Below are 17,498 nucleotides of genomic sequence, written 5' to 3' on the forward strand. Positions count from 1 at the left end.
GAAGCATGCCTTTGGTGTCTGATATTGTGAGAATATATTATCATGGAAGAGTTATATAGTAAAGTTCTCTCCTTGCCATAATCTACCCCGGTCATTAGGTCAAATACTTACACCAATGAAATCTGATAAGTTCACCTTAAAAAAAAAAACTTGATGCCATAGAACTCCAAAATGGCTCTTAGACAATGCTTTAAAATACTCTGCTAGTGAAAGTGTATTGTAGATGATCCATAAAAACAACCTCATGCTGAAATGGAAGTTTTCTGTAACTGTGTCTCAGAGGGCATCTTGACTGAGATCAAGAATGCTTAATTGCAGTACAAGAATAAGTAATAAAAGAGACCATTTGAATTTACTGATTTCTGTTTCTAGAAATTATAAAATGGTCAATATTGGATTGGCTTTATGTACTTTTTTTTTTTTTTAAATCTGAAACATCTCAAAACTCCTAAAAGAAAATGCCAGCCATTCTTGTACATCTGGGGTAATTATTTGCCCAGTTCTTTATAAAAGCATGGCCTTTCTGTACCCTGCATTTGTCCAAATCTGATATACATTATACATATATCTCTGAAAATTATATTTTCAACTACTTTTTGAAAGTAGTTCAAAATTGTAATGAGATAATCTTTCATGCCTTGTACTAGTAGGGAGAAAGATCACTTAAAGTGCTAACTGGCCTATTAATATTTCAATTCATAAGGTTTACTTGTTTGAATCAACTAGGTATTCTGTGTTTTGTACTGTTTTTGGATCATCCATCATAGATGGTTAAGTCTCTTTCATCTGCATTCACCTGTAACATAAACACAAGTGTTCAGTTAACTTTAAATCAGGAGTCAACAGCATTATGCCTACAACACACTTGAATAGTGCTCATTGACCTTCAGAATTAATACCTTTAAAGATTAAGCAAAATCTCATGGGATATGTTGTTTAGATTGGATTTTTAACGGATTATTTATTTAACTATTTATGGGGGGATTTTTAATTGTTGATGGTGTTTCTGATTTTAATTGTGAGCCGCCCAGAGTCACCCGTTGGGGGGAGATGGGTGGCATACAAATTTAATAATAAATAAAAATAAATAAAATATCCAAATCACTTTTCTCATATGAGATCTCAGTAAATGTTAAATCATTTTTTACTTTCAAAAATGTATTTTTAAAAATTAGTTCTCATAACATGTTAAAGTGTATGATGATGCCCACTGACTGAAAAAACTGTTGACCCTGCTTTAAATGCTGTCTTTCTTGCTCTCTCATTGATTCTAAATTCCCAACTTCACTGTGGCAAATTACAAAGGCTCAACAATTATTTATTACTTACTTACTTACTTACTTACTAGTACATTAGTAACCTGAACATCTGTTAAAGGATTGTTTTCAGTTGTTTTCAAAATTTTAGTTATGTCAATTCTGTGCTTTTGTTTTAGGGAACTTTTTTCTCCTTTTTTAACAAATCTCTTTTTCGGTATTGGCTGTGGAAGTTTGGCATAAAAATGTACAGGAATGCCTAGGAGTTTTAGCACACATCCTAAGTTGGACTAGACAAAACTCTTAAAAATTGTCTTACTCCATTAGTCTAGTCTCAGTTCTCTATAGAACAAAACTGATGAAGTTTTAAGTAGATTATTTATTTATTATATTTATAGTCAATCTAACAACTCTAAGATTATTTGTAACTGATCATTTTAATTAAATTTGATGGTGCTTTAATTTGTAAATATAGAAGTCATTCTGTGGCAGTTTGATCTTGAATTCACCTGTTCTGGTATTCTTTAGTAATAAGAATGCTTCAGCATATTGAAAAACTTTAAAAGAACAAAATTATAGCAGTAAGTGGCAGAAAAACAAAATTACTTGAGAAATTAACCCAAAACACAGTTTCATAAAATTGGCCCCTTTTTCTTTTTTGTAACTTATATAATAAGAAGGTGTTAAATTTTATGTTGCCAAGGTTTATTTAATTACTATTTATTTCACAATATTTTAATATTTTCCAGTCCTTACAGATTCTTGGTGGCATGCAAAAAGGTCAAGTTAAAATATAGAACATTCATAAGGAAGTAATAGTATCAGCAGAATTTTTAAACAGTAAATCTCACTTTGAATAATAAGTAGATGAGAAAGTTTAGGAACATTTTATATTTTATTTTTCAAGTACTAATTAAGAGTTGTGCTTGTGCTTCCCTTGCCTTTAAATATAGTTGAATCTAATTTTGTTAATCTGAAGTAAGCATATACTTCAAAGTTGTGGTGATATTTCCAAATGCAATCTAGAAATTTGAATCTATTTTATCTATTTTAAAGTTATTCCTTATTGACTTTGGGTTGGCCAAAAAGTACCGGGATAACAGAACAAGGCAACACATACCATATAGAGAAGATAAAAATCTCACTGGTACAGCTAGATACGCAAGCATTAATGCACATCTTGGCATTGAACAGAGGTAAGTGTTCAAGCAATTTCTGTAATGACATTAGGCACTGTAAACTGGGAGTGGGAACTTGTTAAACTCTAGAAATTGCTGAATTGTTTCTAATATCCTTTATTATTAGGTTGCCAGATAGGGCTGCTGAGATTGTAATGTAGTAACATTGGGAAGACCACAGATTCCCTACCAGTGCCATAGTATTTGGGATCTTTAATTATTATTTTATGGCTAAGAAAGGAAAATCAATTAAGATGTTCTTACAATAAAGCAAACGTTTGCATTGTGAAGCTTATAGACACTAAAATATCCACAACAAGTATGTTTTTTAATATTTCTATCAATTTTATCCATACCTGCATGCTGCAAATGAAATCATTTGCTTATAGCAGAGTGAATACACAACATAAAACCATCCTTAGATGGTTTCTACAAAACTCCGAAACTGAATAAAAATGTAAAAGTGGAAACACTTTGCATCAGAAGTAGCGTATATTTTCAGATTAAAATATTTTCTAAAGACTTTATATCTTAAAAGATTTCTGTGTTTTTATCCTCTTAAGAGATTGCCATTTTTAAAATAATAAAATAATTTATTTTTGGTGTGTATGATATTAGACAATGGCACTTCATGCCTAATAAGATTCTCAGCCCTGCATTATAGTACCTTCAGGTGAAGTTAACTTCTTCCTTAACAGACCAGGAGTTTTCATACTTGTTTAATGATATGTGAATCATAATTTATGAATCGGTGCCTTTTCTTTCATTCTGGTGATATTCTGTAATTTTTTAATTGTGTTCAACCTCTTTTAATGTAGCACTGTTCAGTTGGTATTTTGGACTTACATGTTGTCTTATTTTGTTAAAACTGTCAACAAATGCTTTAAAAGGGGAAACTTGCATATTGTTTTAAATTACTGTGGTTGTCTAAAATGTATAATTATGTGCAACATTTGTGCTTCTGGAAAGATGATTGTTGGATATCATCTGAGCCTTTGTTGGCATTACACTATCAGTCATCAAATATATGAAAGTTGGATTATTTCTGCAATCAATATTTTCATAATTTTTCAAAATTCACATGTTAAATGTAGCTTTCAAATGTTTTCATTTATATTTTGTGGACAATAAGAATCAGAATCATTCACAGTGTTTATGCTATTATGTGTTGTGCTATTATATATACACAATTTCTATGCTTCCATGATCTCACAGTTGTACAGTGTCAAGATAGATGTGGGTCTGAAAGGAGCTCATGTAGCATGTTTTATGCACAGTCTTTGACCAAAGTGGAAAATGATTCTAAGATGAGGGAATATAATTTCAGCAGTCATTGAAGTCCAAAGTTAATATTTGCTTTTGCATATAAATATGTATATTACCAAAAAATGCTTGATCAAGAAGATTATTTTCTTCTCCCAGTACTCCATCCCAGGATAAGATAAAAATTAGGAAGTTAACATTTGGTAAAGAGAAAATGCTATTAAAATAGCAAGATATAAATTCTGATATGCCAGGAAAGCTTGTATGCGCTTTTCTATAACAGTTAAGCAGTATGCTAAAATTTGAAGTGCACAGTTAAATCGTCTCCGTTAAAAAAAACAAAAACTAGAAGAAATAATGTATGCATAATTTCAAAATTCTCCAGATAAGTTTGTTAAATCTTATTTATTACTGATGCGTGTCAGTGTGTTGCAAATGTTACTAACAATTCGTGTTCATAACTTGTTGAGCCCTGAGAAGTGATGTGATGCAATTTAAGAATAAGCACATATAACTGACTTTTTTCCCCAGTCGTCGTGATGATATGGAGTCACTAGGATATGTATTGATGTACTTCAACAGAACCAGCTTGCCGTGGCAAGGATTAAAGGTACGTTACAGAGTTGTAAAAGACAATACTAAACTGTTGGACAAGCACAATATTGAATGTTTGTCATTCAAATACTGTGAAATCGATAGCATGTCTGGTATGATATGCCAGCTGAAACTATGCTGAAGTATAATCAAAGTATGCGCCAGGCTGCTTCTCTCCCCTCCCCACTATATATTTCTGACAAATGTCTTACAGGTAGAAGATCCTCAGAGAAAGACATTAGGGATGAGATAGCCTTAGAGGCCATCGTCTAGTCTCAATAATCATTCTGAGAAGTTATTGGAAAGGATGCCTTTTCCAGAGAACAATGGTTATCCTGAGGCCTTGCTTAGATTATTTCAGCTTCTCCATCTTCAAAAGGATTATGGATGGGGACTTAAAAAATAAGGAGAGATATAAATTTGTAGAAACACATACTCATTCACTCATACTCATTGAGATAGTGTGCAAGTGTGCATGAGAGAGAAAAATATGCTGGTACTTTCACAAGGGGTTATATAATTCAGATGATCATCTTGAGTTCACTGATGGTAGGCACTAGCAATTTGCATTGGAAATGTTAAGCTGTCAGATGCAATCTAATACAAGTGCATTATGGGATTTCTATACTTATTCATCATCTGACAAAAATACTAGAAATAGCCAAATAAGATAATCCTATCATGAAGTAATTGGGCTGCAATAAATGACACTCTGCTGCTTTAAAGCTTGCAAGAAAGATTTGCAAGTGCATCCTCTTTGCAGTGAATTCTGGAACTTGGAGGTAATCATCTGGTAACAGAAGTAGTATCGTGACATTTATATTTATCCATATTTTCTACAGGCTGCAACAAAGAAGCAGAAATATGAAAAGATTAGTGAAAAGAAGATGTCTACTCCCGTTGAAGTTTTGTGTAAGGTACAAACTATTTTTAAAAGTTTTACATATTTGGCAAGGAATCATGTTTTCTTTTGTAAGTAACCCAGTCATTTTTGGATGCTATAGTTATTATCAATATTAAATAGATGTATGATTCTCTGTACTAATGGAATTGTCTTTATAGTGTTTATAGCTAGTCTATCTTTAATTTTCAGTGTCACTTTTTCTTTTCTTTTTCTGGGTTACTTCCCATTTTCTTAAAAAAAGAATGCCAAAGAATTGAATTTCTGGATATAAAAGTGGCAGGGAATTCTGCCTATAACTCTTGCTTTGATTGCTTCTGTTTACAGGGATTTCCTGCAGAATTTGCAATGTACCTGAACTACTGTCGTGGCCTGCGCTTTGAAGAAGCTCCTGATTATATGTATCTGAGGCAGCTATTTCGTATCCTTTTCAGGTTGGTCTTGTAGGATACTTCATGAACATTCAAATAGAACAGTTTTAACAACGATGTTTGATTCATTTGGTTAGCTTTGGTAAATAACCTAGAACACTCCACTATTTTGGATTCTCATTCCCATAATTCCTCACCATTGGCTATGCTGTCTGTGGGTTTTGAAAGACGTGTCCAAAACATTTGGAGAACAACAGGTTTCTGAAACTGTGCCTTAGTTCTAGAAATAAACCTTAGATCAGAAACTAAACTAAAGTGAAACTAAGCAACATTTTGTTATAATAAAGTACACTCTGTCATGTCACATTAAATTGCATTGGGTCTGTAAGCAAATTTCCCCTATTTGACAGACGTCTGGCTGAAAATATAAAAATTATGGAAAGAAATTTGGTTATTCTAGAAATCGACTTCATTGGGAAGAGCTTGTTTCCTGATATAGTATCAAATTTATTTTGTGTCTGAGTAACCCGCCTCAAGTTGCACTCTGGTGTCTGTTTTGTGACTGGCTATACTGGTCAGGTCAGCCATCTTGGAACTAAGCAAGCTGTATTCTACAGCAGCTATTTTGTGAGGTATTTTCTTTGGTCCACAAAGGTTGGTTTCAGTTCAGCATAAACTATACTTGAAATTAGTGCTGTGTTGTAATTGTTAGCGAATCTTTATTTTTGCCATACTAAATTGCTCAAAATTAATGTTAACTGCAGAGGAGGTTGGAGTGATCAAAATCACAATAGCCATACATGGTCGTTTGCAGAATTGCAAAAGTTTTTCCCTGCTCTTAGTGAACCTAATGCATGGTTCAACTAAAAAAAGGGAAACGGAGATGAAAATCAGTGTTTCCCTTTCCCCTGTTAATCGGTGGAAGAGCTTTACACTTTATGCATGGGACTCTTTCAACCCCAGCCAAAGCTTCTGCAATTCTAAATAATTACCAGAGGACTTTGAAAGTTGCTGCAAGCAGATTTTAATTATTAACCACAGCACTGCATAATCTTCAGTGTTTTACAGAATGTTCCATTTTGAATGTCAGTAAAACTTGCTTATACAACAGCAATTCAAGTATTGTATTTCAGCGACTGTTTCCTTACTTTTTAAATTTTGCCCTCTGTAGGACCCTGAATCATCAATACGACTATACATTTGACTGGACAATGTTAAAGCAGAAAGCCGCACAGCAGGCAGCCTCTTCCAGTGGGCAGGGGCAGCAAACCCAAACTCCCACAGGCAAGCAAACTGACAAATCCAAGAATAACATGAAAGGTTAGTAGCCAAGAACCAAGTGACGTTACAGTCCAAAAATAATAAACACTAATTTGGATCATGTTGGTGATAAGTGTTAGCTCAAGGAGGTCATTAAAAACATTTATTTGGCTACTTAGTATTAAAAAAAACGGACGTCCTTGGAAAATTTGACTACTAACTTTAAACCAAGTGTCCTTGTTTTCATATCATTTCTTTGGGTATGTTGGGTCATTTTAACCACTGCATCTTCTGCTCCCTCATTAACCCCTCTTCAAAATAAACTGGCTTGGTGTTGGGAATATACTACGATCCAAAATCCTGGACCTAACACTTTAAGGGAGAAATTTTCTATTGACTTTTTGTATTGGGCCAGTCTGTAAGCAGCTTTGATATGGGTTTCTTTGGGGGAGAATAAAAACAAATGACTAAGAGGTAAATGTTTTCTTTGAATATACCCCCCTCCCAAACTACATTGATTTTATTATTTCGGTATTAATATTAATGTACTATTGTGAGCCACAGAGAGGCTTAGGAAGCAACATATGCATTATTATATAAATAAATGAATAAAATTACTGTACTTTAAACTGTTTTTTAAAGAAATTAGGTCATAGATAACCTCAGTATGATGATAGCCTACATTCTGTGAATATTCTAACTAACAGTAGTACAGGGAGATGAGAGTTCACGTGTTCATGCACAAACACAGGCAAACCTTTCTCACCCTCTCCCTCATGAAAAGACAAAAAAGGCAGTGATCAGAGGATTTAGGAGGGTGGGTTAAATGTAGGCAAGAAAAGTCAACATATGTATATATGCGAGGGATATGAAAAAGAGGGAGAGAAATGGAAAGTAAACAAATTCAACTGAAATTACTTTGACATTCCTGGGAAATCTGTTTCTAATTTTAATTGTACCTCTGTTTGAGATTTATTGACAAAATAATAAAAGAAATAACTTTCTATGGCAGCAGGCAGTAGAAGGATCCCATTTGGGAATATGTTAATTATGTTTCTGTATCTGTAAATAAGATGGGCAAAAATGCAAAATGCAAACAGTGTAACAAAGAAATGCAAGCCCTAAGTGCCCAAATGAAACATCATGAGGCCTCTTTGAAGACACTGAAAGCAAAATGAGTCAAGTCTACATATGCAAGATCTTCAGGTCAGTAAATACTATTGTCATACTTGTTAAAATTGGGGTTGTTTATTTTTCTCTGTTTTGGGATTGGTTTCTCTTAACTTTTTGAATTATGTACAAATAAAACTATAATCAATACTTTCATTTTGATTTAATTGAAATAAAGATGCATATTCCTTTTATAAGTGGATATTTATTAGTGCATGTAACAAAGAATATTAAAAGGAGCACAGTACTAACGATATTTTTTTTTTATTTAGGAGAATGCATACAGGACTCTGGTAACTGACTACATGCACCATTTTCAGTGTCAACATCACTGTACCATTTTAGAATTACCTGATTAGTATTATTCCAATTACATCAAATATGTCAGAAAAATATATTTGAAAAAGACTTTTAGCTGGAAAAAGAAGAATAAAAGTCTACCATCCCACAAGTAGGCACAGATAAATTTATGATAACAGATTACAGCAAGAGGTAATTGATGAAAAAAGTATCCTTTTTATGCAGCAAACCCTCTTTTCCTTATGGATGAGAACACATACATCGTTGATGCAATTCAATCTCTTTGACCAGGATGCAGTCTACCAAAGCAAAGCAAAGATCATAAGCACATTGTTGGATAAAATGTATAAGAAGGAAATAGAAATGTGTGCAAATAATCTAGAAGGAATCACTGTTTGTCAAAGCTTGTGACGAGCATTCACGGTAATCCAATCATACATGCTTCTGAATCAATAGAAAAAAAGGATCATTTCCTTACTGAAATAATTGAGACATCAGTAAAAGTATATATTATTGAATGCTTGCAAGAATTCCAAACTCTAAGAATATTTTTATTAAAAGGCTAATAGCATTTTTGTCGTAATGCTGCAAAGATAACCAGGATGAGAAGAGATACAGAAATCAAGAAGACCAAAACCAATAAAATACCATTACAGTGCTTAGTTGAAGATCCTTCAAGCAAATACTCCAGTTGTTCCAGAAGTTAATATTGCTGAAATTGTAAAATATACGTACTGTACAATAATTTGGTAACTGCTGTTCTGCAAGCAAGAGGAGTCATTTTTACACACACCATTCAATAATACTAATTAGTAATTATTGAGCAGTATATAAATGGTGACCTAATGCCACTTAAACAAAAATAAGGGAAGTAGAAGTGGAAAAATAGTAGCCAGAATTTTTTAAAAGATGGGGCTAAAGCAAAACACCGAACATATGCAGTCTCTCTTGAAGCCTGTTTCCATAGCCCTTGGAACTAAGTGCAAGAAAATTATTTTTTTTTCTGCTGCTGTGTTGAAGTGCAAAAGGAACTGACTGAGATTTTTAAATTGTAATTTCCAATGATGGAGTTAAATTGCAGGCATTAAAATGAACTATTTCCAGCTCATTTTCTTGTCACTATTTTCAGTATTCAGTATGTATTGGGGCAATCTGTAACTGTTAAAGTAAAGGAGTTGGTTATGACAGGGAGAGCCAGCAATAATCCTTTATTAATACCAACTGTACTCAATTTCAGGCTAAGTCAGACTTCTTTAAGGAACATTTTTTCTTATGGAGTTTTAAAAGCAAGTACTCTTAATGACCTGTATTTGATTTCAGGTTACTGAAGTGATAATCCAGTTTCTAACAACAGTATTCTCCTTCTCTGCACTTTTAAAGAAAGATCTTTCCCTTTTTTCTTTTTTCTCCTTTTCTTTTCTTTTCTTTTCTTTTCTTTCTTTCTTTTTTTTGCATTCATTCTAAATTCAGAAGTAATTTGGGATTTGAAAAACAGGAAAGCTTTTTCCCCAGATTATGAATCATGAGAGTTGAAGAATGATGTGTTCAGTGTTTTCACTTGGCTGAAGTTCCCTGTTCAACTCTTAAAAAAACAGCACTTTATAGCTAACTGTTCAGAAATATATGTGGCTGTTACTCAAATATTGAGTTTATTGAACACCAGAATAAAACAAGTTGATTGATATTACCTAAAAATTAGTGAGTAGTGGTGATGGTGACAAATGTTCTCCCAGTAGACTATGACAAAAAATCCACTCAGATGCCACTAATTAATTAAACATCTGTTTTATAGGAGAGTGCATGAAATGGAGAAAGTGCTGGATTGTTAATAGGGTAGAAGCCTATGGATGGAAGTGAGGAGAAGGAAGAAATACGTTTCCAACGGTGGAGTTGGAAACAGAAGGCGATCATGTTGGGGAAGATTATAGGAGAAGGAGGACAAGGGCAGGAAAAAAAGAACTGGAGTTGGAGACTGAGATGTCGGGGAAGAGAAAGTGTTATGTAAAAATTTGGTGTAGGAGACAAGTATTGGAATATTTATAGTTTCTTGGGGGGAGAGTTAATGGTAGAAAGGGTGGAAGTAAAGGTGATTATAATAAGGGGAAGGGGACGTTTCTGTGAGTTAGTGTGGAAGATCTGACAGAATGGTATGGATTTAATGTTGGGAAGGAAACTGGGGAGTAAGTAGTGCTGAGAGAGATAGCCACTTTCCTCTTTAGGTTTTTTTCTTGAATGTTTACCCTCTGCCATGAGTGCCATTAATTTCTTGCAATCTGATCTCCAGCTGTTTGACAGTCTTGCTGATCACTCCCCTCTGCAGTTTTTATCACAGCCACCTGTATGCAACAAACTGGATTGAATGTTGGGCCCTTTTTGTAATGAAGCCTATTATCTCTAACTCAGTGTCCCCATTTGTTGTTCTTGTAGGATCTAAATTGATAGGGCAGGATATTTGTTCAGGTGAGCGTGGGTGAATGTGAAGGGATGGAGAGATAACATAATGGGCCTGGAGCAGATTATTCCAAGGAACAGAGTTAGACAAATAGTGTCATCCCTCTCTGGCCATCAATTTAGTGGAGGGGGGAGGTGCACCAGTAATTCATCCCTGACCTCTCTTCTATTAAATGCCTGATTGGTGGCTAATAATATCCATCACTCGAGGGATCTCATTCAAAATGGTGATGCTGATTTGGTTTGTGTGATGGATACTAAGTTATGTCACTTGAACCCAGATTCTTCCACCACATTTCTATGTGCTGTATCAGATACATGATATGAACTGGGAAGGAAGATTCCCATTCCAGAATTCTATGTTTTTCCAGGCTCATGCTATAGGAGACCATGAGATCTGAGTGTATGTACCTGGATGCACCAGATTTGAGGTTCTCAGCTCAGGAGTTTATGGTTACCATGCCTTCCATGGCCCTGTCGCAACAGTCATCCAATTCTGTTCTCCAAGCAGGATGCATGCTGTTTTTGTAAACCCTTGTCATGAGGGATCATCATTGGGCTAGTGTATATCTGAGGGTTCCATCCTTCTCCTGTAGGAGTATAAAGCTGGTTTTGAGCTTGTAGCAGCTTCTAGGTCCAGTTGAATTCCAAAATTTGCTGGTGGGTCGGTTTACTATGATACTGACCCTTATAACAAGCATTGATGGTAGCATGGAATCTTTGCTTGTTCCAGACTATAGATGATTTAGTTCATAAGCAATCTTTACTTTCCCATTTTGTCCATAGATCTTGATTTACTGAGGAGCTGCAGGTTATGAAGTAGGCAGGGAGATGTCTAGTATGCAGGTGGTGGAAATCCAGAAGTGAATACAATTGAGCACAGCTTATAGTACATTAGAATGCATACCCTGTGGTGCTGAGAGGAGAAAAAGAGTGTTTTCTCCATCATTGCACCTGTTGAAAATAGCCCAAGAGAGCTGACATAACCTTAGGGTTATAGAAGGCATCTTTGAGTCCTCAGTAGAAAATTGGCTTTGTGATTTTTTTTTCCAATAGAGTTGCTCATATCCAGTCAGATTGAAGAAATCATTATTAAGAGAATTGGAAGGATAATAGTGCATGTGTTTGCCCACTTTTATTAGATAATTTTTTAAATTTCCTTTGAGGACATCAATAGGGTCCTTGGAAGAGCTTAAACAACTATATATCCATTGAACTCAGCTCCTGCTGGCTAGTTCTACCTAAGAGAGATTTACTGAGGGAGGTGTGATGTTATGTGATTGATGTCTCCCTCTCTGAGGACATGATGCTGACTGCAGTAAAGGAGGCAGTGATGTACTTTTGTTTTTGTTTTTTTAAATAGATACCTCCTGGTTGACAGCTATAGTCCAGCATCTAATTCAGTGTTGGCCATAGGCCATGGTGGCTGAGTAACTAGGCATTCCTGGATGATACTGATTATCTAAATTTGTTTCAGTCTCATTTTACAGTGACAACTTTGGTCTGCCTGATGGACAATATGTTGAGGGAATACAATAGAGTGTCCCTTTTTTAAAAAAGCGGGGGGGGGATTTAATCTATAGCAAGGAAAAAGATAGTAGCCAAAAATAAATACCAATAGAAGTGGCAACAGAACTAAAGCAAAAAAGACAAGGAAAGAATGATGCATGTTATAATTAATTTTATTTATTTATTGCAAGCATTTATATGGTTACCCAACTTAAGCAATGTACAGTGGAACTCAGGTTTTACAAGTTACACTTTGACCACACAGAATCTTATTAATAAGATTTTCCAAATGTTAATAAAAAGTCAATTTGCATGTAGAATGTATAGAGTCATCTTTTATACATGCCAGCTTGTTTTTGGTATCATTAACTGTAGTATCTTTGTGGACTGCCCAAGGGAGTGGTAGTTGAGGCATGGCTTCATTTTGACTGACTCCTATCTTGAACATAGATGCCAGATGGTAGTTTGGGGGGGAAGTATTGCTCCTCCCTGCAGTAATATGTATATGAAGTTGCTGAGAGTACAATATGAGAGGTGGGCTGTCTCTGTAAACCAGAGCTATGAATTCTAGAAGGCTAACAGAAATAATGATGCAAAGTGACATTTAGCCTCTGGTAGAAATAATAGCTAATGCTTTGCTTCAGAGTAAGTAGTTTTTTGTCCTTTGTGAGAATATGGGGCGGGGTGGTGGTGAAAGTTTAACTGGAATTCTTTTTACCCTGGGAGTAAAAAAAAGAGGAATAAAACATGTAAAATATGGACCTTAAAATGCCAGAAACTGATAGAAGAAAAAAGGATAATCTTCAATAATGTGTTCAGGTGTAAAATAAATGATATAATTATGGTGGTATAAAATGCCTTTATGTGATAAAGTTGTCTGATATCCTTTTACCCAGAGGATCAGGGAAGATGAAGCAGAGGTGAACTTACTGGTCTTATTTTAAAACCCAGTCTTGTCTAGAACCTAGCTGATCTTGGCTAATCTAGAATGCTGTGTTGGATCAGATCTAGTTAGATGGAAGCCCAGAGCTGTAGGTTAAACTGCAAAGTAGAAAGTAATGGCAGACAGTTCTGTATCATGTCAAGAAACATGCGTGGATGTTCCACTGTAAATCACCAGGAGTTTACCTTGATCAAAGTTGTCAGCTGACTTGTAGTGGAGTTGGGACTGGCATGCCATCATAGATGTTGACAAATAGTTTCTAATTTCTTTGCTCATTTGAGTTCCCTTGTTCTCTTACTGTGTGCTATCCAACAGAACTACTGTCACTGTTTCCAAAATAATACCCGTTATTCTTAACAGCCAAATAACATGGATTATAGGGTGTTTTTGTTTGTTTGTTTTTTGTTTTGGTGAACCGCACATTAATACACCAGAAAACATGGGTGTTTCAGTAGGTAGTGTATGTTAAACATGGGTGTTTCAGCTTGGTATCTGTGTATGTAAAGAGGAAGGGAAATTTACATTTCTTATTACATAATATTACGTACACAGCTAAACTTCTGTTATGGCAGAGATATGTGGGCTGCAGAAAACCTTGCTGGAATTTTGAAATAGAGCCTATTAGCTATGACAGTGCAACATAAAGGAATTCTGCTAATAGAAATAAAAGAACAGTTATATTAAAGCTTTTTGAATACAGAGCATTAATTTACAAATGCTATTTCAGTGGATAATTCAAAATTTTTGCTTCATTTAGAAATTGTTCATTCAAAGATGAGAAATCAGGTGGGGGATGGAAAAACTATTTGTACAATATATGAATGAGAATTGCTAACTAAAACTGTTGAACAGCACTGTAATATTTATGTTCTGTGTAGTATCTCTATACATAGAATGGTAATTGATAGGATGCAGACTAACCTATTAAATAAACAATATATCCAGAAAAATTCCAAAGTACAGACTGCAGTCTGATAACTACTTTAATGAAGGTTAATTTTAGCTGCCAGTCTGCTACAGGTCACTCTTGTAGTTCAGACATCATAATAAGTCCTTGAAATAATTTAAGGATTCAAAAATTGCATTCAAATGGAAATTCATATGCAGATAGTAGTTATAATAATCAAAATATTAAGTTTATCCTGATTTGAGTATTTTGTAAGGCATTATCAGTCATAGCGTTATGATTGTGTTTACCTTTCCAGCTTGTGCATTCTGTACTCCTTTGCAACTTAGCTTTAAACACTTGGACTATTTATATGTTCTAAGGAATGGTTAAGTAGCACTTCCATTACTCTTTACTGAACCTGTGACTAGGAATTGTTCCAATCACCAGACTCTTTTCTCTAAAATACCAGTGCAATAGGTACTGAATTTACTAGAAGTAGCGGCATGTATACTTTTGGAGGAGGATATAGTTGATCTCTGATCTCTCTAGTATTTATTTTGGCTCAGTACACAGTGTAACTGCCTGAGTAGAGCTGGGCAAGATGGTCATGGAAACATATCCATACCTGGTTTTCCAAACAAATGATTTTTTTTTCTGGCTAGGACATCAGTATCCTAGATACAGTGCTTGTGTTTATTTTTTTCTATCTGTGTGATAACCAGCTTAAGTTAATGGAAAGTGTCTAGCTCATCTCTGGAAAAGTTAGAATTTAATAAAGAATATAGTCTACATTTGAAATGTGTTTTACAAGTACAGTCAAGAATGGAAAGTCAGTCAATATTGTGTAAGTGGTAACTTGCTTGACCTACCCTTAAGAACTTTTCACCATGCTCACATGAGGGGTGAATGTATTTGGGAGTAGAGAATCCTGGGCTGGCATGAAGTCTTTATTCCAAATACCCAAATATATGATCAGATGGGTTGGTTTTGGGGGGGGTTTGTTTAAAGTTTACTCTGGGGCCGCTCATGATATTTTTTCTCCTTTTTATACTTTTCTTATTTTTTAAGCTGCAAGTCCCCCAGAGTTGACCTCTAAATTGTAGAAATAAATAAATTAAATCTTTATTGGGCTTTCTGATTATGCAGAGGATTCTACTTGAACTCAAGTGAAAGCTGATAAAAATATTCTTCAGACCTGAACTCCAGAGAGGAAGACTAGAGACATACAAGTATCTTATTTCTGCATGAGTCTAGAGTCTAAAAAAATGAGCATGTTTGCTTTAATGAATTGCTGAAATGGGCTGTGCTTAAATGTGTGAAGAAGTACTACTTCTTCATCTTTTTCAAAGCCTTCACAGTCCAAATATGCATCATAAGGCAGAACACTCTTTAGAAATTACCCTCAAAGTATCATCTAACAATTCTTTATTAAGCACTTTCTCCCAAGCAGGTCTGGTGTAGCTTAAGCCCCTTGGAATTTAATAATTTAATGCTAAATCAGAACTGGGAGGCTGTCATTAAGATAATCCATTAGTGTATCAAGGAATCAAATATGGATTTATACACTTCTGCAGATTGTTCGATTAAAGCAGTGAACATTTAGTTTAACAGATACAGTAAAGAAGAGGTGTCGATTTAATTGAATGTCTGTTAGAGATAGAAAAGGAGAATTATACTATATTTGAAAGGACGGAAGAAATTGTAATGTGTTGTCCAGACATGTTAGTCCCACAAGACGGCATTATAGAGTGGAAGATGTAAGTATAATTATTTTCTCCCATAATTCCAGTGAATGCTCAGTAGATATTTCCATCCATGCCTGCTGCTTTGGCCGTTGAGATTGCAGCTCTTCAAAGAAGATACTACAACCATTGTGCACTGTAATCTGGAAGCAGAAGTAACCCTCTTCTCCATGTATACATTCTGGTGGGCTTTGCTCATATTTACAGTCCTTGGGCCCAGATTCAACGAACAAAAACTGAAGATAATTACTTAGGTAAAAGTTGCTGGAAAAAAATAATACTGAAGACAACCTTATCTTTAGGGTAGGAATAAAAAGAGTTTTGTGCTCAAACATCTAATCCATCTAATACAGCTTTAGAAATTTTCTACTGTAAATCCTCTCACTATTTAGGAAAAATTGAATGAAGCGTTATTATAATATCTATTTTGTGCCCACTGTTTGAGATTCTGAAATGGAAGCAGAAACTCTTACTTAGTGCAGAAATTTGCACAGTAATCTGGATTTTGGAAATTTCCTATGAAATTTGCTTGTGGTAAATTTAAATTTAGTGATTGATTTAAATTTATTGAATGGTCCAAAATCTGCATATAACAAAAGTTGAGTAAATAAATCTTACTAGCAGTTTACAGTTAGTATAACTCTTTGGGATGGCCTTGTACTTATGGAATTCATGTCCTTGCCTTGTTCTACAGACTGATTAAAGTTTCTTTAACAGCTGCTTACATACAAAACAGTATAATGAATAAATGGTTTGCACACACTTTTGATTCTATTCTGCTGATACTGAAGCTTGATAGTAAGAAAGCAATAGTGCTATCAAGAGGAGATGATTGTTATTTATTAAATATGCATGCCATGAGACTGGGCTGTAAAACAAACATCTCTGGAAATCTGTAAAAAGTATGCTTCAGTGTTGAGGAATAATGGCAATAACATACAGTGGTTACTGAATATTAAGAGATCTAATTTGGGAATAGTTTAAGAAGTTATATCTGAGAAAACTCCATTCCATGTAAGAATAGATTGCCCTAGTAGTAATCAACATGCTGGAAATCTTCAGGCACCCAGCATCATGTTCATTTCTAAGAATGCCTCTAGGTTCCACACAGATGGGATACAAAATAAAAGATGGTAGACTGCTGCCATTCTGGTATTTGTTTAAAAGTGCACATCTGGCCAGGGTGCTTTGTGATGAGCTGTGCCCACCATTCCAGGCATTTTGTGAATGAGTATATTTCAGATGGATCCATCAATCCAGAAGGGCTTAGGACCATTGACCTGTTCTCCTTGTAGGTTCTTGATAACTTTTCTTAACACATTCTAGCTTCCCATTTCTTTCATGGACACTGCACTATTCATATTATGTTTTTAAAAATTCTCCCTCAACAGCAAGAATGTAGATGATTTTCTGTAATATCACAGCAGCACAGTCCAATGTTGATGGGTGGCCTTTGCATGGAAAGTAACAAAGTATAGACTTGCAGAGAATATGGTTACTTACTAGATATATACTGTTTTTAAGCAATTTTCATCTACATATTCTTGGCAGACTGCCCCACTATATTTTGAAAGACTACATTCTTTTTGGAAACTTGAAACAATTGTAATACGTTTGGCTAATTTTTATGTTTATTTGCCTGACATAGTGCCTTGAACGCTATAATAACAT

The 17,498-nt window shown here is 34.7% G+C and overlaps 1 protein-coding gene across 3 annotated transcripts in view; it reads left to right on the forward strand.

The window, feature by feature from the left end:
• CSNK1A1 (casein kinase 1 alpha 1) overlaps positions 1-17,498 on the forward strand; it is a 50,283-nt gene that overhangs the window by 29,911 nt on the left and 2,874 nt on the right. For 2 of the 3 annotated variants that reach the window (XM_007421096.4, XM_007421099.4), the window contains 5 exons: positions 2,313-2,452; positions 4,229-4,307; positions 5,134-5,208; positions 5,520-5,626; positions 6,735-6,883. In XM_007421096.4, coding sequence (XP_007421158.1) covers positions 2,313-2,452; positions 4,229-4,307; positions 5,134-5,208; positions 5,520-5,626; positions 6,735-6,883 — 550 coding nt within the window. The remainder of the gene's footprint in view (positions 1-2,312; positions 2,453-4,228; positions 4,308-5,133; positions 5,209-5,519; positions 5,627-6,734; positions 6,884-17,498) is intronic. The other variant, XM_007421098.4, reaches the window with a different exon arrangement.

Source organism: Python bivittatus, unplaced genomic scaffold, assembly GCF_059951505.1.
Source record: "Python bivittatus isolate LINGU-HERP-01145 unplaced genomic scaffold, Pbiv_v1 ctg000080_np1212, whole genome shotgun sequence".
Classification (NCBI taxonomy): Eukaryota; Metazoa; Chordata; class Lepidosauria; order Squamata; family Pythonidae; genus Python; species Python bivittatus.